This window comes from Ambystoma mexicanum, chromosome 2q, assembly GCF_040938575.1.
Source record: "Ambystoma mexicanum isolate Mex_15411 chromosome 2q, UKY_AmexF1_1, whole genome shotgun sequence".
Classification (NCBI taxonomy): domain Eukaryota; kingdom Metazoa; phylum Chordata; class Amphibia; order Caudata; family Ambystomatidae; genus Ambystoma; species Ambystoma mexicanum.
The window spans coordinates 306,251,040-306,276,935 of NC_090924.1; the positions used below are offsets into that span (position 1 = coordinate 306,251,040).

Genomic DNA, 25,896 nt, shown 5'->3' on the forward strand with positions numbered 1-25,896 from the left:
GGACCGTGTGCCACTACTCTACAGCTCTGCTGGAAAATCAGGGATCACAAAGTGCACCAGTGCAAGCCCAGGTTGCCTTTTCTTGTGCTTGTGGTACTACAATGTGGATTGTTTATGATTCAATGTTGCCTTCTTCTCTTTGCCAGGGTCTCCGGTGTCGATAAAGCCTACTCCGCAATGAGCATGGCAAGAAGGCAGGAGATCTATGGTGCATTATGGAGCAACTTAAATCAGACTAAAAATGGTAAGAGCACCAAAGCAGGTGGGTCAATATTCACTGTAGTTAAAGTGCAGTCAAAGCGGATAGCATTCACCAGAGATCATGTTCAAATTACGCGGCCACGGTAGTGGTTGTGTAGTTATGGTTAAGTTGTTAATCCCATAGGAAGAGCACTTTTTGGGTGACTTATAACTTCGCTCCCCCTGGACGAATCTACACCAAAAGGAATTGTTTTGCAAAGTTTGTTGAGGTTTGGTCCAGGGGGGGCAAAGTTATAGAGGGGTCCCAAAATGTATTTTTCCCCATAGACTGAATGGGGAAAAAAGTTTGCTCATGCCTACAGCCCAAACCGCTGGACGGATTTTCACCAAACTTGCAGCAGGAGCAGCGGCTTTGTCCCGAAAGCGTGCTTTTGTAAATTTGGTGAAAATTCGTCCAGTATTGTTTTTTAAAACGACCAAAAAGTAGGTCACAAAAAATTAGTGATATCTATGTCCGCTATGCCGACACACTTCCCTGTTCGTGCCACGGACAGGACACCGATTGGTTAATTGGCTTGCGTCATGTCCACGGACATGCGACATGTTTGCTGATTGGATGGTGAAGAGCGTGAAGTGCATCAGATTTTTGGAAACGCCCACCATCTTGGATTCACGGACAGCGGCCAGTGTCCGCGGACATCGCGGTAAAAACATATTAAAAAAAACAACATTGCACTTGTCAAACTTATCAAATAATCTCTGGGGAGGTGAGGGGTGATGAGGATGGGATGGGATATGGGTGCAAGAAGCAACAAAAAATGGTTGTTTTGCCGCGAACGTCCGCAAACAGTTTGGATGTTCGCGAACAGCGCTGAAAAGTTTGCCGACACCTCAACATTACAGGGTTGGTGAAATGCAGTTCTTGGATGGCTTATAACTTTGACGCCACTTAATGGAACTGCATGTAATGTTGCATGTATATTTCTGACCTGATTCTGAGTGACTAGGCAAAGTTTGGTGGGATTCTGTCATGAGGGGGCAAAATTAGAGTGGGGGTCCCAAAATAATGGAAAGGCTTATAAATGAAGTGCCATTTGACGAATCCACACTTAATTTGGGAAACTGATAATATATTTAGATAATGTATTTGTGAAGTTTCGTGGGAGAGGGGGCGTCCCAAAATAATGTAAAGGCTTATAAATGGGTGCCATTTGACGAATCTACACTTCGTTTGGCAAACTGATAATAGATCTAGATATACATGTTTTTGCAAAGTTTGGTGGGATTCTGTCAAGAGGGAGTAAAATTAGAGGGGGATCCAAAAATATTGTAAAGGCTTATACATGTGGTGATATTTGACAAATCTACACAAAGGTGTGTATAGATATAGATGTTTTTGTAAAATCTGAATGGATTTTGGCAAGTGGGGGCTACGTTATATGACGACTGTATGTGCATATATTTGACACTTTTGAAAAAATAAAACATGGGTGGATTTCCAGCAAACTTGCATAAAGAGCATTGGCAAGGACCTACAAGCATGGTTTTGCAAATGTGTCAGTGTTTTATTATTTGAAAAGTGTCATAATGTAGCTACAAAAAAATAGCGGTAGACCTTTAGTAACTGAGGGGGAGCCTGTGGCCATGGGCAGTGGCCAGATTGTCCAGGTCATGGAATAAGATCATGATCCGGACAATCTGGCTACTGACCATGACCACAAGGGACAACACATAGGATTAAAGTGGCCATGTCCACCTGGGACTGGCTTTGTGGTAAAGTAATTTGAAATTAGGATGGATCTGAAAGGGAAGAAAAATTTGCTCATGGTATTATGGTCATAGGGTTCTCTTTTTGCTTCTGCAGGCTGCCATGGTAAGCGAAGAGGGGCCTTGTATGGAACCCTCGCCTTCCCTTTCCATGGTGGCCATCTTGGAAAAGGATTTTCTTCCTACACCGAGACGCCGCAGTGAAGGCCATTAGGACCCCGGGTTCCCACTTTGGGAACCTAGGGTGCTAATGGCCTTCATCCCCCATTCCAGGGGCTGGAATGGGGGGGATAATGGTCCAGAGACCTCGTTATCCACCCTCACTTCGCTTGGGCTGATAACTTTTGGCTGCTGGGCGGGTATCCACCATTCCAGTACCTGGAACGGAGGATGAACATCACAATATTCCCGTTAGCATAACACAAAAAGCAAATGGAAATGCTGGAAAATCTTATTGAGTCTATGTACTTTACTGAGAAATATGAAGTAGATGGAGTCTATACATTTTTTTTTTAGTTCTATTTTTTAACTGTGAAAGGTGGTTCTTAAACAAATATATCTCTTGTTAGGGAAATGAGGGAATAGGAACCAAACACTAATATGGAGGGGTAGGTGGACAAGGGAAAGTGTTGCATGTGTGTTATTTCTAGGGTAGGGGGCAGAGTTTCTCTTGCTTCTTGATTACAGCAGTGGTGGTGGCTCTTGGGGAGGAGGGATGCCATTTTAAGATAAATAGCAGTTTTGCTAAAAGTATGTACTGTGTACAAGATTGATAATGGATAATGAGTAGGAATAGGTGTTGGAGCGGTGCAAGGGAAATTTTGAAGTTGAAAGTTCCCAGATCAGTATAAAATGCAGTTCTGAACTGTTCGCGAAGCAGAGATCTTACCGTGAAGTGCGGACGGGTTCTCGGACATGTCATCATGCCGCGCACCAGCGTATGGTCATGTGGCTCTGTCCTGAAGGTCCGCTATGAAGTCAGATGTTCGTAGACGTCTACGGATGCAAAACAAGTTGAAAAACTAGTTGAATTAGGTGCAAAAAGTGTATAGAAGTGTTAAAAGTGATTCCAGAAGGTGGGAAATGGCACTTTGTAAATGGGACACAAATATTGCTATATTGGGTAAGTATGATATTAGTAAGTTGTAGGAAAATAGCATGCACTGGTAAAAACCCATGACATTCACTGAAAAAACTTTTTTAAAGGGGGGTTATGGTTAAGTTGTACTAATAAAAACCTATGAAATTCCATGAAAAAACTTTCTTAAATGGACGTTATGGTTAAGTTGCAATAATAAAAACCTATAAAATTCAATGAAAAACCTTTGTTAAACGGACGTTATGGTTTTCAAGTAAAACCAAAAAAACGCCAGAAATTCGCCAGCAGAGGTCTTATTGGGAAGTGCGGACGGGTTCTCGGACACGTCATCATGCCGCGCGCCAGTGTATGGTCATGTGGCACTGTCCGGAAGGTCCGCTATGAAGTCAGATGTTCGTAGACGTCTACAGATGCAAAACTAGTTGAAGTAGTTGCAAAAAGTGTATGGAAGTGTTAAAAATTATTCCAGAAGGTGGGAAATGGCAGAGTTTTAAGGTGACACTTTGTAAATTGGACACAAACATTGCTATACTGGGTAAGTATGATATTAGTAGGTTGTAGCAAACTAGCATGCACTGGTAAAAAACCTATGAAATTCACTGAAAAAACTTTGTTAAAGGGACGTTAAGGTTAAGTTGCACTAATAAAAACCCATGAAATTCAATCAAAAAACTTTGTTAAGGGGACGTAATGGTTAAGTTGCACTAATAAAAACCTTTGAAATTCACTGAAAAACGTTGTTATTAAAGGGACGTTATGTTTATGTTGCTACCATAACTAGCGAATTTCAGGGGTTTTTCGGTTTTACTTTGAACCATAATGTCCCTTTAACAACATTTATTTTACTGAATTTCATAGGTTTTTATTAGTCCAACATAACCATAACGTTCTTTTAACAACGTTTTTTCAGTGAATTTCAAAGGTTTTTATTAGTGCAACTTAACCATAATGTCCGCTTAACAAGGTTTTTTCATTGAATATAAGATATATCTAGTAGACCATGAAGTCCTGCACTGTGTAGCATTTGCTTTTCAAGTAGGAAAGTGAGTTGGAGGAAATTGTGCAAAATTCATTGAAATATCTACCTGCGTATTGCTTTTCTTATATTACGTTCAACAGTCAAATTATGAATGAATTGTTCCATTTCAATCATATTTGATGGGCGCATTAAGTATTATTATTACCTGCAATGATATCTTGCATCCAGAGTCCCCAAAATACTCTAAATGTCCCTGTGGCCACAGAGAAGAATGAGCAACCATTGGCAAGGGTTATTTTGCTTGGCTTTTTCCCCCTCTGCTCCCGCGACCAGTCGGCAAATGACACCCTTACATCCGGGATCCCTGAGAAGAAACGCTGCATTGGGGGCTTCCTCTCTTTTCCATGTTTGCTCACACTCGTCCAAGTTGGCAGTCCCAGAAGTGACACATTTTCAATATATGCAATGGACCGAGATTAATGCCTGTTCTATAAACTGCTATGCTAATATTTGAGACTCTATTACTGAACACAACTTGGATTTGCTGTCTGACTCAGAGACCTGGCTATAAAAGAAATTATCCTGTCCCTCCATTTCTGTACCACTTCTTCTTGGCTTTTCCATGATTAGTGCTAACAGATCATCTACCAGAGATGGTAAAATGGCTTTCATTTTTAATTATGCATGCAATATTGATGCTGTTCCCTGCACCCCAGTGCCATTACATACAATTCATGTATATCTATACATGAAGTATAAAGGCATTAGTAGTCTATTGACCCTCACCTCACTCCAATGCAGCCCAGACACTCTTCCTTACTTTTTGGATTTTTGTGTGCCCGCAATGAAAACATAATTGTCATTCAAAATAATGACCAATTCAAAACTTGATCTCAAAGGCACATCAAGTAGCCTAGGTTTCCAATTCATGACCACGGATGCGACCCATATCAAAGGCTGCTTGTTGGACTGGTGCTAAACCCATTGAGACCTCTGTTTCGACCATGAACAGTTCTGATAATTTTTCCTTCTTTTTCAGTCCGCGCTTCACTGTGCTCCTCCTTGCAGAGCAACGGGAAAATCAATTATATCTTACCGTTATAAATGGACCTTTACAGGACCCAACATGATCAAAACTTTCCTTTGTGGATATTCTTCTGTGTAAACCAATAGTCTTGTTTCAAATTATAACGCCTCCTTACTTAAGCTAATGGATAAAGGTGCTCCTCAAGTCCACAGTGGTTAAAATATGCCCAAAGCGGAACAGCTGGTGTTGACAGGATTGCTGTCAATGAACCCCTGCGTTTTACTGTATATATTAAGCCCCTTCATGATCACCTCCTGGCCCAGGACGTGGTGTTCCAAAAATATGCTGATGATACTTGGATGGTCTTCCATTTGAAGGGTAGCCTCGAAGTCGATGACTCATGGCAGCAGAAAGTTATAGTTGCATTGAGACATGGATGTAAACAAGTTGGTTTACTTTATCTCAGTTTAAATTTGAGTTTTTACTAATCTCTACTAGACATGTTTCTCTTAAACAAAGGACTTATAACCCCTGTTTTCTATCTCCAGACAAATCCTCCCTCTGAAAAAATAGCCTAAGACACTGAAGAGCCCATGTTGTAGGGGCAAGTAACGTAAATGAATGATGTAAAAGCCTTGTGAGGATTTTACACAATTCATTCAAGTTACAGCTCATATTCAATCATTTGGATGGCGGAGAGGAGGGGCGGAATGCAACTTATGTTTCCACCGCCTCTCTTCCTTTCCACCATACAAATGCTCCAGCATTAGCGCCAACATGGATTTTCATGCCGGCTCAAACGTTGGAGACCCCTAGCCAGTCCACCAGCTTTCATGCACAATCAATCAATCTGCATATTAGTGATCTGACTGCTGTTAAAAGGAGAATCCAGGCTCATTTCTACCAGAGCACGCTGGCGTTCTTCTCACCTCACTTTTATGTCTTTCAGACCCTTAGTGCACAATGCACACAAAAACCTTGGCCCATGCAAAGTGTTTAGGTTTCCTAAAGCCCTCTGTTGAGGGTTTTACACAAGACCAACCCAGTAGTGGGTACCATGGATGCCAAGTTCCTCTGAAGCTCTGTTATTGCTAATGTGACAGAGCAGCCTGGTGTCACTCTTAGGAGGAGAGATGGCTGGTATCAAGGTATATATTAGTCCAAGACAAGCACATCATAAAATACACAACACAATATACAGTACACCTAAAATATATAATCAATGCATTAAATAGAATTCCAATAAATATTTCAGCAATAAAAAAAATAGTAAAGGGTCTATACAAAACTCAACTCACTTCCATAATCAGTGGAATAAGACAGTTAAATTCTATCCAGTTTGCCAGGTTCACTAGGAGTAACTGGTAGTGGTTTGGCAATCATTAAAGCTTAAAAAGACAGTCTATGTAGCAAAGGGTCTACAAAGAACCCCATTATCTCCTAAAAGTAGAAACAGACATCCACAATCACTCATAATACGATCTACCTTGTAACAAATATTGGGAGTGAACTGCAGTGATTAATCACTCTGAAATGCACAGCAAATCACAGGCACACTTTAGAACTAGCTGGATTTCACAAACGACTCCAGGACCCCAAGGGAAAACATTTTCAGTGCTAGTTTACAGGTAATGGTACGGTATTGTCAATTGTAGGCTGTTTTAGAGGTTCCAGAAGTTTGTCCAGAGGGTTAACGGGATAAACGTAATAAGTCTTTCACAACGATAGTGAAAAGGTAAGTATATGCCGAATACAGCATTTACGTGCAGAGACGGCAGAAGCCATATGGAGTCTGGGGGCGCCAAGGGGGCTGGCTGCAGAGTGGGTCTCCAGCCCACTGAAGAGAAACAGTTGCACCAAGAAAGCACTGGAGACAATCTGCACCCAGAGCCAGAAGACCCTGGACGACAGAACCTGCAACCGAATCATGGACAGGGGACCCAGGTACCTTGATGCAAGGCAATGGCTGTGGTGGGAATGGCTGGTTAGGTTGGATGCCTACATGAGTTTTGGAGTTGGGATTTGGTCATACTGTTCATCGATAGGGGCCTCTGATCTGTATGGGTAGAATCCCAGGTAAAGAGGGAACTGAGACTATAGGATTGCAATGAAGAAGGGTACTCTTCAGATGTCCCACGAAGAGGAGGGCACCACAGCAGGGAAGGAACATAGAACAGACCATGCAATCAAGTCAGAGGCAGCTCAGGTGGGGAGAAAGTATCAGCCGAGGTGGCAGGAACCTCCCATGAGGACCAGCAGATGTGTTAGCAATCCAAGACGTCCCACGAAGCAGCGGAGATGAGGCAGAGCAGCAGCAAGACGCTCACGCTCCAACAATGCAGACAAGGAGCACCCACCTCAGTCCAGTGAATGTTATGAGTTGAGGAAAGCTTTTAGGAGGGGCATCAGCACGGGCAAGCATGGATATTCCTGCACATAATGCCAGGGAGAAGCAAAAAATCACTTGTGTTGAGATTATTCCTGCCAGGGGAGGACGAAAACATCCATAAAAGTCAGGCCACACCAAAGCCTGAACAGTTCATCTCTCTGTTAGCCTTTGAGGTTATTTTTCCTCAAAATGAATCTGTCCAACAGCAGTGTATGCCCAATTGCTAGTCACAAAACAAGGGAAGTGGTAACCATGCTCACCAACCAACAATTGTGCACCATTCAAAGATTTGCCATCCCACCAATCGAGGCTACCCAGCGAAATACCATACACTCAAGCAAACCATCACCTTTGGCTCCAGGTCCTGTGGGTGGACCAGTGCGGGACCATCACCTGGGTGAGGGGTCTGCAGGCAGTGGGAGTGGGACACTGGATGGTGAGATGTGGTATCCCCTTCCCTAAAACACCTTTACCCCATCCTACCAAGTAAGAAATTTAGGAACTCTTCCCCCCCTTTTCAAGAAAAACACTTTCTCACAGACATCCCGCTATGAGTTAAAACAGACTAATACCTGAGCCGTATACCTGACATGTCCCTATACAATGGTCACGCAAGGTCAGGCAATTACTGACCATCACACACACCTGACCTCCATTAAGCTTACCCACACGGATAAAAGGCGTAGCACGAGAGCACACTCTGAGTGAGGCAAAACACACAAGGAAATGGCAAGTCCACGATGGCAGTTTAACGAGAGATGAAAAATGGCAAAACAGAAGGGCGTTGCAAAGAGGGAAGTTCTTTTCACCTTTTCGACAAGGAACCGATGCTTTCATGAACCCTCAAGAATGGAAAGCTAAGACCAGGAAAACAGGTTGAAGAATCCTGCATTGTGTGTCGGAGATACCCGGGACCCACCTGCATCAATATTCAAGGCAGGGAGAATCACCAGCCACCGTAGTACTGTCCTTTGTTCGAGGAACAAAGCGGCATCAGTGAAACCAACACAGCTGGTGAGGTGGGGAGACCGAGAAAAGACTGGTATGTGTTGAAGCCAGGGTTGCAAGAGGCAACATTGTATGGCAAGTGCTGGAACGAACATTGTGTGAAATACGTGTGATAAAAGACGCAAGTAAAGTTGAACTGCTTTTGAGTGATTGAACTATGAAACCAAGATACAATACCTTTGACAGAGTGGTCTAGCACCGCATGTGTGCTCAATCGAAGGTCTCTGTAAGGTATCCAGCTGAAAAGTCAAAGAGTTGTAAAGAATTGAATATCGAAGTGGTCCTGCAATGTGTCATGCGAAATCTCACACACAGTCAAAAATCTTCGATGTTGATACAGTAAAGAAAGTTTGTGGCAAAGTCGATAATATTGGTCCAAACCCGACAGGGGAGATCAATTGAAAGTTTTATCTTAAAGTTGGTCTGAGCCGTTGAAGGGGGACCCGGGGTGAAGTGAAAATCGCCTATGAAGGTTTTGTGTTAAAGTGGGTCTGAGCCCGGCGTAGGCGGACCCGGGTTGAAGCGAATATCACCTAAGAAGATTTTGTGTTAAAGTTTGTCTGAGGCCGGCGGAAGGGGATCCTGGGTGAACAGAAAATCACCTGAGAATTTTTACATATGAAATCCTGAGACGAAACTAACTTTGATGTTTGTCGTGTTGCATCAGGTCCTCTGAAAAAGAGACTTTGAATGGCAGAGAGACTTGTCACAGAAGGCCATGATGTGGAAGTTTTGAACTGCATATTCGTGCTAGAGAAGCCAGAGACTCTGTTAAGCTTGAGTGGGCCACCTTGTCCTGTGCTGAAAACGTGCAGAAGGGAAGCCAACGGCTTGAATATCCCAACATATCATTTCTTGAACACTTTTCTTTTGCATAACATTATTTCTCACACTATTTGTATTTAGAAATACGGATTGGCAATATGTTTATTAGTATAGGTCATTTTAATTTGACAAGACACCAGTAGGACTGCGTTATCATTATTTGATGGTTGTAGCTTGCTCCCATCTTTAGATTAAGGATTAGATAGGAGTTTTTCAAACCCGATTGAAGTTCAATAAACACGAACTGTGATCACCTGAACTGTGAACACATACCATGCCTTACTTACAGCACCCACGCATTGTTAACCATATGGCCAACTGAGGGCAGCACACCAAAAGGTGTTGCAACAGCCGGAGGGACTTAAGCAGAAATTCCTCTGAGATAAACATAAAGTCTAAATACCAAGAAAGTCAGCAACCTTATAGGGGACACAGTATGCAAAAGGAAGCCAAATATCAAATACTGACCTAATACAATCCTATGTATGCCCAAGTACCACTCCTTTAAAAGTGTTTACACTTGTATTTTCCGCCTATAGATTGGAACCCTTGGAAGGTTTGTTATTGTACTTCTGCGCAGTTCATCCTAACATAAAATAAATCATGCAGTAAATACAAGACACACCATATCCGTAGTGGGAATGGCTCTTCAGTAGGGAAAAAGCCAGACCTCACAAATTAAGCATTTTAAATGTTAAGAAAATATTTTATAATTGACAGTGTCTCTCGTAAACGTGAGCATATCTGGAAAGTGGATCATGAAAGGTTATATGGTCTGAGGGAAGAACAAGTTGCAAAGTAAAAGTAACTGGAGTATTACGCACAGTTTCTGCAGGATTCCTATACACCATTGTGTCTCTAGGCTGATAGCAGATCAGCGTGTTTTGGTTTTGGGTGTTATGTGAGAACTGATTCACAATTTTCTTTATCGTGTTGCCTGATTACTCATGGATGGGGCAGGGCCTAGTTCATACTCGAAAGATTATTGTCTTGTGTTTACATTGTAATTAAATGTTCCTTGTGTACAACCGCGGGTACTCATGACTCAGGTATACATGAATGGGACAATAGGATGCCTTGAGTACCCTTCAAGCAGGGGCCTGTGGCTCACCTGATTTTGTCATCTGTGACTCCCAGGATATCTCCCCATTGACTATGCTGATATATGTAGTCCAAGACATCTGGAGAGCTAAAGGTTGCAGCCCCATGCCTCAAAACAAGGTAAACGTTGGCAGATGGTGCCTCATAATGAGCCATCATCTTGATAAGCATTTACTTATTTCTGCTATTTTCAAGCCCAGATTGCTTTAGAATTTGAGATTTAACCAAATTTAGAGGCAGTGAGAAAATCTCTTTGTTTAAATTTACATTCGAAAAATGTCATCATTTAGTTTTATATCATAAGAGGGATTGCAGACATTGCTGGGAAGAGCCACTACTCAGAGTATGTATGGTTCTGGGTATTCTGACGATGAGTGTTCATCACAAGTTTGAAACACTTTTGTATGGGTGCACTATAGATAAAATATCATAATATCATATCATTGGAAAGCTGAGGATTTATAGAATATCTGTCAACAGAAAGAATTTCATCATCCAGCAAATGTTTAGTATGGATACAGTATGATTCTGTCACGAGAAATGACTGGGTTGGGGTAGTCTGCCGAAACCCATGACTTCTACACCCTGCAGATTCATATGTCAATCTCTTAAATCAAGAAGAATCAGAAAGACATTGTGATTTGTGTAGTAATGATATGCAGGGAGGGCCGTCCTTTTTCCCTGCTTGTGCAGGGAGGCACTTTAGCAAGGGCTGACTAGGTCTGAGCTGCTCTGTTACCAACAGAGATGGTCCACCCTGAGCGTTCTTATTGCCACTAGCAAACCATGTGATGGCTCTGAGGGATTTTCCATCACCGAATCGGGATGTAGGTAGTCGGTTGACGGAATTCATTACAGAGTCACGATTAATGCTGGAATCCGACTAATAGCGACAGGACACTGCGATTGAGAAGCTGATATATTATTATTATTATGTTTATTTTCAAAATGCTTTCGCACCCGCGTTTGAATGTCGAGGGCGCTACTTTGAATGGGGGATATGTGGGAATGGGGAGGGAGAGTCATAGACACCGTTGGTGAGGATGCACGCTGCTCTCAGGGTGGCCTGCACACATGCGTTAGACCTGTGAATAATACCAGTGCTCTAAGCAGCCAGATTTGCTGAGCTCCCTCATCACGGGACTAATGGAGAAAACAAGCGGGAGATGCCATGGCCAACTGTAGACTAAAATTCTGCATGGACTCTCCCATCTAGAATTTGCCCAACACCCATAACCATATAAAATGCATCTAAATGCTTATCTTGGCATGCTAATTGTCTGAAACATATTTCAATATATATATTTTTGTAAATTGATGCATTTCATCTAATTGTATTTTCCGACACATGCTGAGGACTGAAATAACAAAGTGGGTGTTTTGCCACACCCTTTGTGTGGGTAGCCTATTGGTCTGATAACCCTGAACACATTCAATTGGAATAACTGTAAAATGGATGCTGTTGTTACAGCTTCACCCGCAGGGTCAGTGTGTGTTCCTATGAATGCCACCAATGCGAACAGAGACTGGCTGCTCACCAACTTCAGAAGCTTCAGAGCCAGTGCTAAGTATGCTGACCTCCAACTGCTAAACCCTACGTTCTCTGGGGTAAGTCACAAAACCATCATGCTATATGTATGTTGCTTTTCTACATCATCCTCACCTTTGAAACCATCAAGAGAACTAATGCGTGATTGTTTCACTTTTTCGGTGCATGATTATCAATAAGGAGGCAATATAGTATAAAGTTTACACGTGTTATATTTGTCAAGCAGGGCAACAAGTCTTTGTGGCTGTGCAGCATCATCAAATCCATAGAGCATACATTCAATACAAGCATCAGAAATGAGTCAGAAGAAAATCTAAACACCTTTGCAACCCTACCCCTTTTGACCAATGACCATGAGTCACTGAGCAATGGTAGGAAGTACGAGGAGCCAAACTTGGGTCCCTCAAGCCCCCTGCACACTATAATGAACTGTCCATAGACAATCAATAATTCAATCAATATATACTGTAAGGCTGTATTCATGAGCAATGGTGCCAGGCCTGCTAAATATGAGTGCAGAGAGTGCAAGGTTTCCTGGTGATTATCGGGGGTCAGAATGGCCCACCTTTCTCTTGGCTCAGGTTATGTCCTTTTTTGGGTCATCGCAAATTAGACCCTAACTGTTTTTTGGGAAGGAATGAGGGAAGGTTTGCATTACTCTGGACATGTAAGGTTTATGTTTGTTTGCATATGGCTCTTTATGTGTAGATCCCTCGCTGCAAATCTTAATAGTTTTCTGGTGCTTACGCGGGTTCCAGCAGTGGGTGATCCTGTGCTTCTTGTTAGAACTGATGGGTTCCCAGGTTTACGCTGGAACACAGACAGTTGAGGCAATTCTTACATTTCCTGTGAGATTATTCCAGCTTTGGGGCGGGATTGCATGACACTGTCTGTCCCAACATGTCAGACACACTGTTTCTGGAATTAGCAAGTCCTTCTACAACCATTGGTTGGTCTTCTTTTGGTACTGATTGAAGGGTTGGTTTTCTATGAGGAGTTTGATTTGAAAGAGATGCTCATTAGACCATGGCGTTGACCTATCAATAAATGAAGAAGCCTGCATTCCAGGTGAAACCTAGGTTGTGGACCATTATTTTTATAGTGACTAATTTTGCAAATCAGGTGGTGTAGGCATAGTGAGGAGGTTTCTTTAAGTAGGTGAGGCAGGGCAAGACAAAGATTTCCATTTGCGGACCGTTGAGCTTGAGACGTAATGCCTATTGATGTGTCATGGTTCCCAGATTCACAAACCATCCCTGAGTCTCATGTAGATGACTTTATTTACATAATTGCAAGATTTCTATTAGGGCTCAGGTTTCTATAGCCTCTGTTATTGAATAGCTGTATATAGGCATTTGCGTGCCTGTGCGCGTGCGTGCGCATCCGTGCGCGCGCGCGCACACACAAAGACACACACACACACAGACAAACGTTCTTTGTTAATATTTGTTTTTATCAATCCTGACAGCTGAATGTTCTGGACCTTCTCACCTCTTTGCAATTGGCGGATATGACAGTGCTCTCTGGTGCTCTCAGCAGTGACTCCAACATCACTGCCATCTTTAACAACCTTGACAATAGGACGCTGGCAGACCTGGCAGGATTCTACACACAGTTTAATATGGTAGAGTATTCAACGTTAAGTATTTGAATATTTTATTTACACAACCTATGGACAACACACACTGTATGTTAAGATCACTCCAGTGCGTATTTAAAACATACAATCAGAACTATTATGGGTTCTTTGGAGCTTTAGCATCTACTGATCTTGCACTTACCTCATTACCATAGTATTTATGATTGAGTCAAGAGCAACTCCATTGCTCTCTTTGGGCCTACCCTATGATGCATGGTGTTGAACAGAGATTGCAGTCTCCAGACATGGCAGGTGTTATGGCATTCCCATTACTGAGTTATAGGAGGTTAAGACGGAGTAGAAATTCCCCTGGGTGGGTAAAGAGTTTCCAAATTATTTCATGCTGCATCATTATTGACATTGCTTGAAGCAAGGGAGGCTTAGCCACATGTCATCACTTTCAAGGCCCTGGTAATAAAGTATCTGCAGAGGTTATAATGCCATGGGGCAACTTTTTCAACACTGACGCCAACTCAGCAGTTCGGACATAACTACTAAGCCGTGGCTAACGACCATTGGTGTAGCCTACTACTGTTCACATATCACTCTAGCAGGTTGCCTTCTTACACATATACCCTGAATTTCTGTGGGTCCGGGTTGGGGGTGCATGCTACTCCATTGCTATACACCCCACATTTGAGAGGGTCTAGGTTGGGCTCTTGGCTGGATAGTGTTCTCCCCTCTCACCTGCTGGCAAAGGCCAGTCCTCAGGCCCGAGTAAATACAGCCTAGCTACATACAAATGCACCATAGCAGGGGAGCATTAATAGTCCCACACTCAGTGAATATGAAGTTAGTAATAATTGCAACCCATTTTCGATGTATCGGTTATATCAGACTTGCACCCTCTGAAAGGTCATTGTTCTTTTTGCACATTCTGTTTGAAGGATGTCCCTTTAGTCAGCATTACATTCATTTGAGGTGAGTATCAGCAGGATTCATGTTTGTTAATCCCAGAAATTAAACTCTTTGGTAATTTGTTTAATAAATAATGTTATATGAATTGACATAACTCGGCAACATGTGCATCCTTTTGTGTTTAAATTCGACACTGGAAGCTTTGGGTGCAGCACACAGGGGCCATTGCATGCCCCTATATGAACATACATTAAATAGAGAAATCTGAAGATGCATAGTATGGTACACATATAAGGAGTGAGCCCTATCCCCAGGTGCAAGAAATTAAAACAGTGAATATAAGAATGTCCATAGAAGCTAAGAATATGAGGGCAATGCACACCTCTCAACAAAAACTAATGATTATCCTCTAAAGAGCCCCTCCGACTAGAGGATATTAAGGACCCTCCTCGTTCTGCCCACTGACTTTACTGAACCTCACAAATGAGTGTAGGGACCCCACATACACAGTGAATGCCCTTCGTAAAACAGAGCACTTTCTATGTGGGAGATTAGATTTGTGGGTTCCATGTCATTTCATCGCGGGAAGTTTTTTAGCAGGCTTTTTTACTGCAGATTTTTTTATGAAAAAACTCATCAATTTTTTTATTTTTTTATTTTTGAGGGGGTTCCCCCCAACCCCCCATCCCCTTTAATTTTTTATATATCCTCGAACACTCATACCCAATATATATATTTTTCCAACCCCTTGAAATATATTCGATGAGTTTTTTCGGTAAAAAAAAATCACAGTAATAAACCCAGCAAAAAAACATTGCACGTTGAAAGGACGTCGTACCGATTTGTGAGTCTCAGAAAGAATATTGATCATCTCCTCTATGATCCTTGTTCTAATACAGCTAAGAGACCTGCTCTGGCGGAATCTCCTCTTCAATTGAGAGGACAGGACAGATCACAGCTCTGATCAGATTTCAGGAATTTCTAGACCCTCTATCAGGCATAAAGTGTGTGCATTTTGTAATGGACCCAAACATGTATACAGAACCTCTGTGCCATACAACCACACAGCACAACATGGCACCACACAATCTACTATATGATGTAGTATTGCAGGACCTTTTGGTCTGAGTATGCTAATCGTCATGATTTAGGGAGCTTTCCTTCACTGCTAACCAGCTCTTTCTTCCTGCAGTGGAACCTTTCTTTGGTGAACATAACAGCCTCTGGGGCCATGCTGAATCGGACCCTCATGCGGCTGGTCCATGAGAAGAGTCAGCTGAACACGACTGACTATGCAGATTGGTTCCAGAATAAACTGCCCATCCTCCTGCCCAGCATCACTGGGTCCCAGCTCACACAGATCCTGTCCAATGTTTCGTGTGACTCTCTTCAAGCTGTGTAAGTAATATCTTAGATTGTACCTCGAAGAGTTTGTACTCTCCGCCTGTGTGTTTCTTTGTTTGTTTATTGTAAGTAATGATCAATTACCCACAGTGGTGCTTCTGTTGTTTGTTCAAACTTCACATTTGGAATTTACCCCACGATTGGGCTAGGATCCCAGATGCACATTAAGTTATAAAGCAGACTTATTTTAGTGGCTGATCTCAAGGTTGTTAACGAGGCCAGTAATGGTCCCTCCTACCATTGGCATTCAGTCACAGTCACGACCCCAGTACTTCATTCAGCCAATTCAACCCGGGACTTAGTCCTGTTCTCAGTAAGGCATGGTATGACATTTCTGCTCTGACACATGAAAAGCTTTTATTATTAATTTTATTATGGTATTTATTGAGCGTGGACCTATCTTTGAGAAGCAACAGAGCCCTTTGCAGGGAAATACAACAATACATATGCATAACAGAGTGCTTTAGAAAGGTATACAACATTACAGATGCATAACAGAGTGCTTTTCAGAGGGAGCAACAGAACAGCTATTAAGCAGGTGTAGCATACAGAGGGGCACAGAAGAATGGTACTTTTGTGCCTGGTGATGGGGATGAGAGAGGGGGTGGCATCTAGCGAGTCAGGTGGTACAGGGGGGATGTGATTGCATGACATGGTGAAAAATGACATGTCATGATTTGCCCATCCCCCTGCGCCTGTTCCCAAGAGGTGCAGGGGGCATGTCCCCAATGTCTACCCATTTAAAAGTGCATCCCATTGGTGAATTCGGGAAGTGCTTTTAAATGCTCAGAAACACCCCTGATTTGTGCAGATGCACAAAGCCATGGAAATGGTCATCTGAAAGGTGGGATCTAAGATGCACGCATTCAGATAGCTTCTGAGAACTGGTCTGCTCCTTAGCGCAAGTGATGAGATGCGCACTTCATCACTTGGTCCAACAAAAACATTTGAGAATGTGGCCCTTAATGACCCCACAATTTGTTGTAAATGATTTGATATATAGTAGAAATACTTTCTTGGAAATGCCAATTAAGATAAAAGACACTGTTTTTTAACAAAGCAGAAGAAATATATACAAAAGACAGAAATATAATATAAATGTAAAAAATCTCCATGCAAATAGTGAGCTATCTTGGAAATCAAGTATAGTTAAGTAAAACAAATTATTAATAAATAGTCATAATGACGATAATGGTAGGCATAAGGAATCTTTTGTTCAACAGTGTTTGTTTTATGATCTTGGAAGTGCGATGCACTCAGGCCATTTTATTTTCCCACATATAGGGGGTAATTCATGGTATCAGGCGCAGAAGTGGCGCACGCGGCTGGCGTACAGAGTGCGCGTGCGCCAGCGTGCGCCAGCCGCATGCGCCAAAACCCATTTTCACACACAGTTTATTCATGGATACTCACAACCATAACCAGCTGTGGCGCAGAGTGGGACAGCGACCCCGCCCCCTGCGCCCAACCATGAAAACGTGCTAAAAACGCCACTCAGCCCTCACGCGCCAGCGAAATTGCATGTAAAACTCCCTGCACACCCCTTAGAATATGCGCACCCCGCTCGCAGCAGCGAAATCGCTTGTAAAACTCCCTGTGCACCCCTCGGAATACGCGTACCTCGGTTGCGCCAGTGAAATCACTTGTAAAACTCCCCGCACACCTCCGGGATACGCGTAACCTGCTCGCGCACGTGTAAAACTCCCCGCACACCTGTGGAATACGCGTACCCTGCTCGCGTGCGTGTAAAACACCCCAAGCACCCCTGGAATATGCGTAACCCGTTCACGCGTGTGTAAAACTCCCCACGCACCCCTGGAATATGTGTACCCCGCTCGCGCCAGCCAAATCGCGTGTAATTGTCACTCCCGTATCCCCAGATTCACGCAGCAGTGTTGTGAGAAGCCACGTGCACCCCCTGCAGCCAGACCACGCCACAAGGGTCCACCCTACACCCCTCTCCATGCCCTGCAGGCCGCCCATCCACCCTGACCATGCCCTGCGGGCAGCTCATTGCCCCAGACCATGCCCCGCAGGCAGCCCATCACCCCTGACCATGCCCCGCAGCCAGCCCATCACCCCAGACCATGCCCTGCAGGCAGCCCATCACCTCTGACCATGCCCTGCAGGCAGCCCATCACCCCAGACCATGCCCCGCAGGCAGCCCATCACCCCTTACCATGCCCCGCACGGAGCCCATCACCCCAGACCATGCCCCGCAGGCAGCCCATCACCCCTGACCATGCCCCGCAGGCAGCCTATCACCCTAGACCATGCCCCACATGCAGCCCATCACCCCTGACCATGCCCTTCAGGCAGGCCAAATGCCACCATGCACTTGGGAGCCCTGATCCAAGTCCTCTCACCCCCAGTGATGGGCATCTGCCTGCAGGCCCCGACTCATGTCCCCCACCCCACCCCCAGTGATGGGCACCTGCTAGCAGGCCCGATTCATGTCCCCCCACACGACACGCCTTCACAATTCAGACCCATGGCCCTTATGGACACCCAAATCCCACCCCACGCCACCCCAGTCCAAACACCCAACCAAGCATTCCATCCACTCCACATTGAATTCCCCATGTCATGATATATACCAAATAACCAGTATGCCCATGAATACATGTCCGTCAGACCCACACAATGCCGACACATGACTGAGAAAACCAACATTGTGACATGCACGAAACCAATGAGAGAAGACCACACAAATAAAGTAAAAAATAAAAATGTATTAAATACAAAACTGAATGAATGAAATGAAATCACACAAGAAAACAAATAATGAATACAAGTCTGGATGTCCAAAATTATGCAAAGAAAATGAAGGCTGAAATCAACAAAATCCAAAGTAAAATGGCTCCAAAGCGTCCGTCCATAAAACAAAATCCAAAGTTAAAAAAAAGCAAATCATTCCTCCATGGGTGAAAAAAAATAAGTTAAACCAAGTCCATGACTATATACAAATGAAAAATCAAGGCTCCATGAGCCCAACAATCCAAAGGAAACCCACAGAAGGTGAGGGGCACCTCAGTTGGGTGGCCACCACGTGCCCTTTCCCTTCCGATTCACAGCGCCTGTGCGTGTGGTTGGGGGTGTGGGGGCACCACCATGTCCACCGGTACGCCCCGCCGTGTTGCAACATTGTGCAGGACACATGCTGCCACAATGATCCTGCACACTACTGGGGGTGCATAGAGTAGCTGCCCGCCAGAGCGGTCAAGGGAGCAGAAGCGCGGCTTGAGCACTCCAAATGTGCGCTCCACTATGGCCCAGGTTGCAATATGGGCTGCTTTGTATCTTATCTGGGGTGGGGTGGTGGGGTTCCGTATTGGCGTCATCATGTGGGTGCTCAGAGGGTAGGTACTCTCCCCCGGGGAGGTGATAATAGTTATCATTAGTTTGGTTTGTGTATTTGTCTGTGTGTGACATGCATGCATGTACAGAGGCATTTGTACTCACCATTGTGCCATGTGTCGGCATGCTTCACAGCTTCCGGGTCCCGGCTCAGGGCGGACATTCTGTATATGAAACTGTCATGGGTGGACCGAGGATAGTTAGCATAGACAGAGGTGATGATCCCCTGTGCATCGCATACAACTTGCACGTTGATGGTATGCCAGTGCTTGCGGTTGTGGTGGATATTCTCTGTGGCCCTAGGTGGACGTAGGGCCACATGGGTGAAATCGAGGGCACCGAGCACTATGTGGAAGTGTGCCACCCTGTAAAAGTCCTGGACCATAACATGCCTTTCTGAGGGTGTTCTGGGCATGTATATGTGCCTGCGGACTGAGGGTCACGCAGTCATGATTGCCAACACCTGGTGTAGGCAGCGTGACTGCGTGGGCTGTGAGACCCCCCCCACTATGGCAGTGGTCCACTGAAATGACCCAGTGACCAAGAAATGCAGTACATTGAGCACCCTTTCCAAGGGGCTCAGTGCTTGGGAGCACAAGGTGGGTGATGTGAGGTCATCCTCCCACTCCTGGACCAGGTATACGATGATATGAGGTGGAAACCAATACCTGCCATAGACCTGGTCATCAGGCATCCCAAAAAGGCTTGTCCTGGGCAAAAAAATGCAGGGCCTGGCTATTCTCCTCCTCCTGCGGTGTCCCATGATCAGTGCTGCGAGAAATGGGACATTCATCGTAGCTGTATATACGTGTTTGTTGTTTGTGCGCACTTTTATACTGTGCTTCGACGCTTCCGCTTGCCTTCGTGTGGCGGACGTGTTTAGGCCTGTTCATGTCTTTTGGCATGCGTGTGTTCCCCTATTCGATTCCATGAATACGTGTAGTTCGCAAGCGTGTGGGCGTTCTGTGTATTTCCCAGCAGTACTTCCCCAGTTACGCCCTCATTTTCACGCGTCGTTTCCCATTCTGTGTTCCGCCCCGTGTCCCGCCCCCTTTTTGGTGTGTGCGCTACACGCTGTGCCCTTTCGCTGTGCGCATCGCGCACGGCGTGCGGGATGTCACAGCGACGTGTGCGCCCATGTGCGTCACGTGCGAATTTGGTGCACTTCTCGGGAAAAACTCGCGCAGGGCCTTCCATGAATCGCTTGCACCAGCTTGCGCCACATATTTTGGCACACATTTATTCCATGAATTGGCCCCATAGTCTCTGGCTGTTTATTAACAGACAATTAAACCCAGTGCTTGAAATATTGAGGTATTGTTGTTGTTAGATAGCCCAGTTAAAGGTGGGTAAATGATGAGACTCTTCCAGAAGAGTGCTCTATTGCTTTATAGCACATTCCATTCACACAAAAGGGCACTATTATGCAGTGTACAATTACATACAGTACAGAACTATTGTTACAGGTAAGGGACATCTCTTGATTATCTTCAACCAGTTCTTCCAATGAGAAGCCACACACATTGAGGAGGCCATCCATTGTTTTATTGTTTTGACTGTGACTAGGGAACAATACATTTTCCTCCTCTCCTCTGTTCCTCTTGAATGTGCCTCTTCTACTGCTGCTCATGGCCCTTTGAATTGGCCCGCAGGGGAGCATTCTGGACCGTGTGCCACTACTCTACTGTTCTGCTGGAAAATCAGGGATCACAAAGTGCACTAGTGCAAGCCCAGGTTGCCTTTTCTTGTGCTTGTGGTACTACAATGTGGATTGTTTATGATTCAATGTTGCCTTTTTCTCTTTGCCAGGGTCTCCGGTGTCGATAAAGCCTACTCCGCAATGAGCATGGCAAGAAGGCAGGAGATCTATGGTGCATTATGGAGCAACTTAAATCAGACTAAAAATGGTAAGAGCACCAAAGCAGGTGGGTCAATATTCACTGTAGTTAAAGTGCAGTCAAAGCTGATAGCATTCACCAGAGATCATGTTCAAAATACGCAGCCACGGTAGTGGCTGTGTAGTTATGGGTAAGTTGTTAATCCCATAAGAAGAGCACTTTTTGGGTGGCTTATAACTTCGTTCCCCCTGGACGAATCCACACCAAAAGTATATGGCCACTCTAAATTGTTTTGCAAAGTTTGTTGAGGTTTGGTCCAGGGGGGGCTAAGTTATAGGAGGGGTCCCAAAATGTCTTTTTCCCCATAGACTGAATGGGGAAAAAAGTTTGCTCATGCCTACAGCCCAAACCGCTGGACGGATTTTCACCAAACTTACAGCGGGAGCAGCGGCTTGGTCCCGAAAGCGTGCTTTTGTAAATTTGGTGAAAATCCGTCCAGTTTTTTTTTTTAAAACGACCAAAAATTAGTGATATCTATGTCCGCTATGCGGACACACTTCCCTGTTCGTGCCGCGGACAGGACACCGATTGGTTAATTGGCTTGCGTCATGTCCGCGGACATGCGACATGTTCGCTGATTGGATGATTGGATGGTGAAGAGCGTGAAGTGCGTCAGATTTTTGGAAACGCCCACCATCTTGGATTCGCGGACAGCGGCCAGTGTCCGCGGACATTGCAGTAAAAACATATTAAAAAAAACAACATTGCACTTGTCAAACTTATCAAATAATCTCTGGGGAGGTGAGGGGTGATGAGGATGGGATGGGATATGGCTGCAAGAAGCAACAAAAAATTGGTGTTTTGCCGCGAACGTCCGCGAACAGTTTGGATGTTCGTGAACAGCGCTGAAAAGTTCGCCGACACCTCAGAATTACAGGGTTGGTGAAATGCAGTTCTTGGATGGCTTATAACTTTGACGCCACTTAATGGAACTGCATGAAATGTTGCATGTATATTTCTGACCTGATTCTGAGTGACTAGGCAAAGTTTGGTGGGATTCTGTCATGAGGGGACAAAATTAGAGTGGGGGTCCCAAAATAATGGAAAGGCTTATAAATGAAGTGCCATTTGACGAATCCACACTTAATTTGGGAAACTGATAATATATTTAGAAGTTTTTGTGAAGTTTCGTGGGAGAGGGGCGTCCCAAAATAATGTAAAGGCTTATATATGAGGTGCCATTTGACGAATCTACACTTCGTTTGGCAAACTGATAATAGATCTAGATATACATGTTTTTGCAAAGTTTGGTGGGATTCTGTCAAGAGGGAGCAAAATTAGAGGGGGGGGTCCAAAAATATTGTAAAGGCTTATACATGTGGTGATATTTGACAAATCTACACAAAGGTTTGCAAAAAGATTATAGAAATAGATATAGATGTTTTCGTAAAATCTGAATGGATTTTGGCAAGTGGGGGCTACGTTATATGACGACTGTATGTGCATACATTTGACACTTTTGAAAAAATAAAACATGGGTGGATTTCCAGCAAACTTGCGTATGGAGCATTGGCAAGGACCTACAGCATGGTTTTTCAAATGTGTCAGTGTTTTATTATTTGACAAGTGACATAATGTAGCTACAAAAAAATAGCGGTATACCTTTAGTAACTGAGGGGGAGCCTGTGGCCATGGGCAGTGGCCAGATTGTCCAGGTCATGGAATAAGGTCATGATCCGGACAATCTGGCTACTGACCATGACCACAAGGCACAACACATAGGATTAAAGTGGCCATGTCCACATGGGACTGGCGTTGTGGTAAAGTTATTCGAAATTAGGATGGATCTGAAAGGGAGAAAAATGTGCTCATGGTATTATGGTCATAGGGTTCTCTTTTTGTCTTCTGCAGGCTGCCATGGAAAGCGAAGAGGGGCCTTGTATGGAACCCTCGCCTTCCCTTTCCATGGTGGCCATCTTGGAAAAGGATTTCCTTCCTACACCGGGACGCCACAGTGAAGGCCATTAGCACCCCGGGTTCCGACTTTGGGATCCTAGGGTGCTAATGGCCTTCATCCCCCATTTCAGGGGCTGGAATGGGGGGGATAATGGTCCAGAGACCTCGTTATCCACCCTCGCTTAGCTTGGGCTGATAACTTTGGCTGCTGGGCGGGTATCCACCATTCCAGTACCTGGAACGGAGGATGAACATCACAATATTCCCATTAGCATAACACAAAATGCAATTGGAAATGCTGGAAAATCTTATTGAGTCTATGTACTGTACTGAGAAATATGAAGAAGATGGAGTCTATACATTTTTTTTAGTTCTATTTTTTAGCTGTGAAAGGTGGTTCTTAAACGAATATATCTCTTGTTGTTTTTGGATGTATTTTTTTTGGCAGGAGAGATGACAACGAAAGGTGGGGAGGGAAATGAGGGAATAGGAACCAAACACTAATATGGAGGGGTAGGTGGACAAGGGAAAATGTTGCATGTGTGTTATTTCTAGGGTAGGGGCAGAGTTTCTCTTGCTTCTTGATTACAGCAGTGGTGGTGGCTCTTGGGGAGGAGGGATGGCATTAGCTGATGCCATTTTAAGATAAATAGCAGTTTTGCTAAAAGTATGTACTGTGTACTAGATTGATAATGAATAATGAGTAGGAATAGGTGTTGGAGCGGTGCAAGGGAAATTTTGAAGTTGAAAGTTCCCAGATCAGTATAAAATGCAGTTCTGAACTGTCCGCGAAGCAGAGATCTTATCGTTAAGTGCGGACGGGTTCTCGGACACGTCATCATGCCGCGCACCAGCGTATGGTCATGTGGCACTGTCTGGAAGGTCCGCTATGAAGTCAGATGTTCGTAGACGTCTACGGATGCAAAACAAGTTGAAAAACTAGTTGAATTAGGTGCAAAAAGTGTATAGAAGTGTTAAAAATGATTCCAGAAGGTGGGAAATGGCACTTTGTAAATGGGACACAAATATTGCTATATTGGGTAAGTATGATATTAGTAAGATGTAGGAAAATAGCATGCACTGGTAAAAACCCATGAAATTCACTGAAAAAACTTTTTTAAAGGGGCGTTATGGTTAAGTTGTACTAATAAAAAGCTATGAAATTCCATGAAAAACTTTCTTAAATGGATGTTATGGTTTTCAAGTAAAACCAAAAAAACGCCAGAAATTCGCCAGAAGAGGTCTTATTGGGAAGTGCGGACGGGTTCTCGGACACGTCATCAAGCCCCGCGCCAGTGTATGGTCATGTGGCACTGTCCGGAAGGTCCGCTATGAAGTCAGATGTTCGTAGACGTCTACGGATGCAAAACTAGTTGAAGCAGTTGCAAAAAGTGTATGGAAGTGTTAAAAATTATTCCAGAAGGTGGGAAATGGCAGAGTTTTAAGGTGACACTTTGTAAATTGGACACAAACATTGCTATACTGGGTAAGTATGATATTAGTAAGTTGTAGCAAAATAGCATGCACTGGTAAAAACCTATGAAATTCACTGAAAAAACTTTGTTAAAGGGACGTTATGGTTAAGTTGCACTAATAAAAACCCATGAAATTCAATGAAAAAACTTTGTTAAGAGGACGTAATGGTTAAGTTGCACTAATAAAAACCTTTGAAATTCACTGAAAAACGTTGTTATTAAAGGGACGTTATGTTTATGTTGGACTAATAAAAACCTATGAAATTCAGTACAAAAACATTGTTAAAGGGACATTATGGTTGAAAGTATAACCGAAAAACCCCTGAAATTCGCTAGTTATGGTAAGCTAAGCAACCATAACTCACGCCACCAACGTGCTTTTTTAAGACTAACACCCAGGACATCAAAAATGACATCACAAATGCCATTGATGACATCTCTGATGACATCACATGTGCATGTACTTTTCAGGAAAAGTCTGTACAAGGGATTCCTATTATAATGTTGGCAAAAAAAGTGTTAAGGATCATTAGAATAGATGTCATGAGCTATGTAGTGCATTAATCAATGCATTGATATAAATTGCATTCTATTATGACGTTCTTTACAGTATAATAATGTACTCATGTATAAACGTAAGCATAGTGTGCAGCATACATGATGGAGGTGCAATATTCATAATCTTCCCATGTTAAATAGTGAAATGCTAAATACTTTTTTATTAGAGTTTTGTGTACTGTGCACAATTTTATAAGTAGCTAATGAAACCCACTTCCTATATAATTTCATTATTACATACAAAACACAAAAACACAGCAACACATACAAAAATTAATATATGCAGGTAAAGTGAAGTATGCAAAAAAGCAGCAGTAGAACCAGAAATTGTTCATAACCTACCTGATTATCTTTACGCACAGAAATGATTGTTCTGCTTCAAACCTACTACCTATCACATGATGTGACTGCACTCTAAAGAGAGTAATGCAAATACAAATATGAGCATATCCAGAGAAAGTACAGTGATAAAAAACAGCAGAACAATAAGAAAGTGTTGATAACCTTACTGATTGTCTTCATACATAGAAAGCATTGGTATCTTTCAAGTGTTTATTCTCCTTATGTATATGTTTCATATGCTGTGAGTGAGCCCCACATGAATTACTGTAAGAACATATTTGAAGTATAGGTCTACAAATATAGTACTTTTTGATTTCTTTGTTTCTAAGTATTACTGGCTAAGATATGTCAGTAAAGGAAAAAAGAGGGAGCCAGACATATGATGTCATCAGTGATGTCATCAATGACATTTGTGATGTCATCTTTGATGTCCTGGGTGTTAGTCCTAACAATGCACGTTGGTGGCGTGAGTTATGGCTGCTTCGCTTACCATAACTAGCGAATTTCAGGGGTTTTTCGGTTTT

At 43.5% G+C, this 25,896-nt stretch overlaps 1 protein-coding gene across 4 annotated transcripts in view; it reads left to right on the plus strand.

The window, feature by feature from the left end:
- Window positions 1-25,896, plus strand: part of LOC138569359 (uncharacterized) — a 1,262,132-nt gene that overhangs the window by 165,799 nt on the left and 1,070,437 nt on the right. For all 4 annotated transcript variants that reach the window (XM_069647272.1, XM_069647275.1, XM_069647274.1 and 1 more), the window contains 5 exons: window positions 147-244; window positions 11,868-12,004; window positions 13,414-13,569; window positions 15,635-15,840; window positions 21,013-21,110. In XM_069647272.1, the coding sequence (XP_069503373.1) occupies window positions 147-244; window positions 11,868-12,004; window positions 13,414-13,569; window positions 15,635-15,840; window positions 21,013-21,110 (695 nt within the window). The remainder of the gene's footprint in view (window positions 1-146; window positions 245-11,867; window positions 12,005-13,413; window positions 13,570-15,634; window positions 15,841-21,012; window positions 21,111-25,896) is intronic.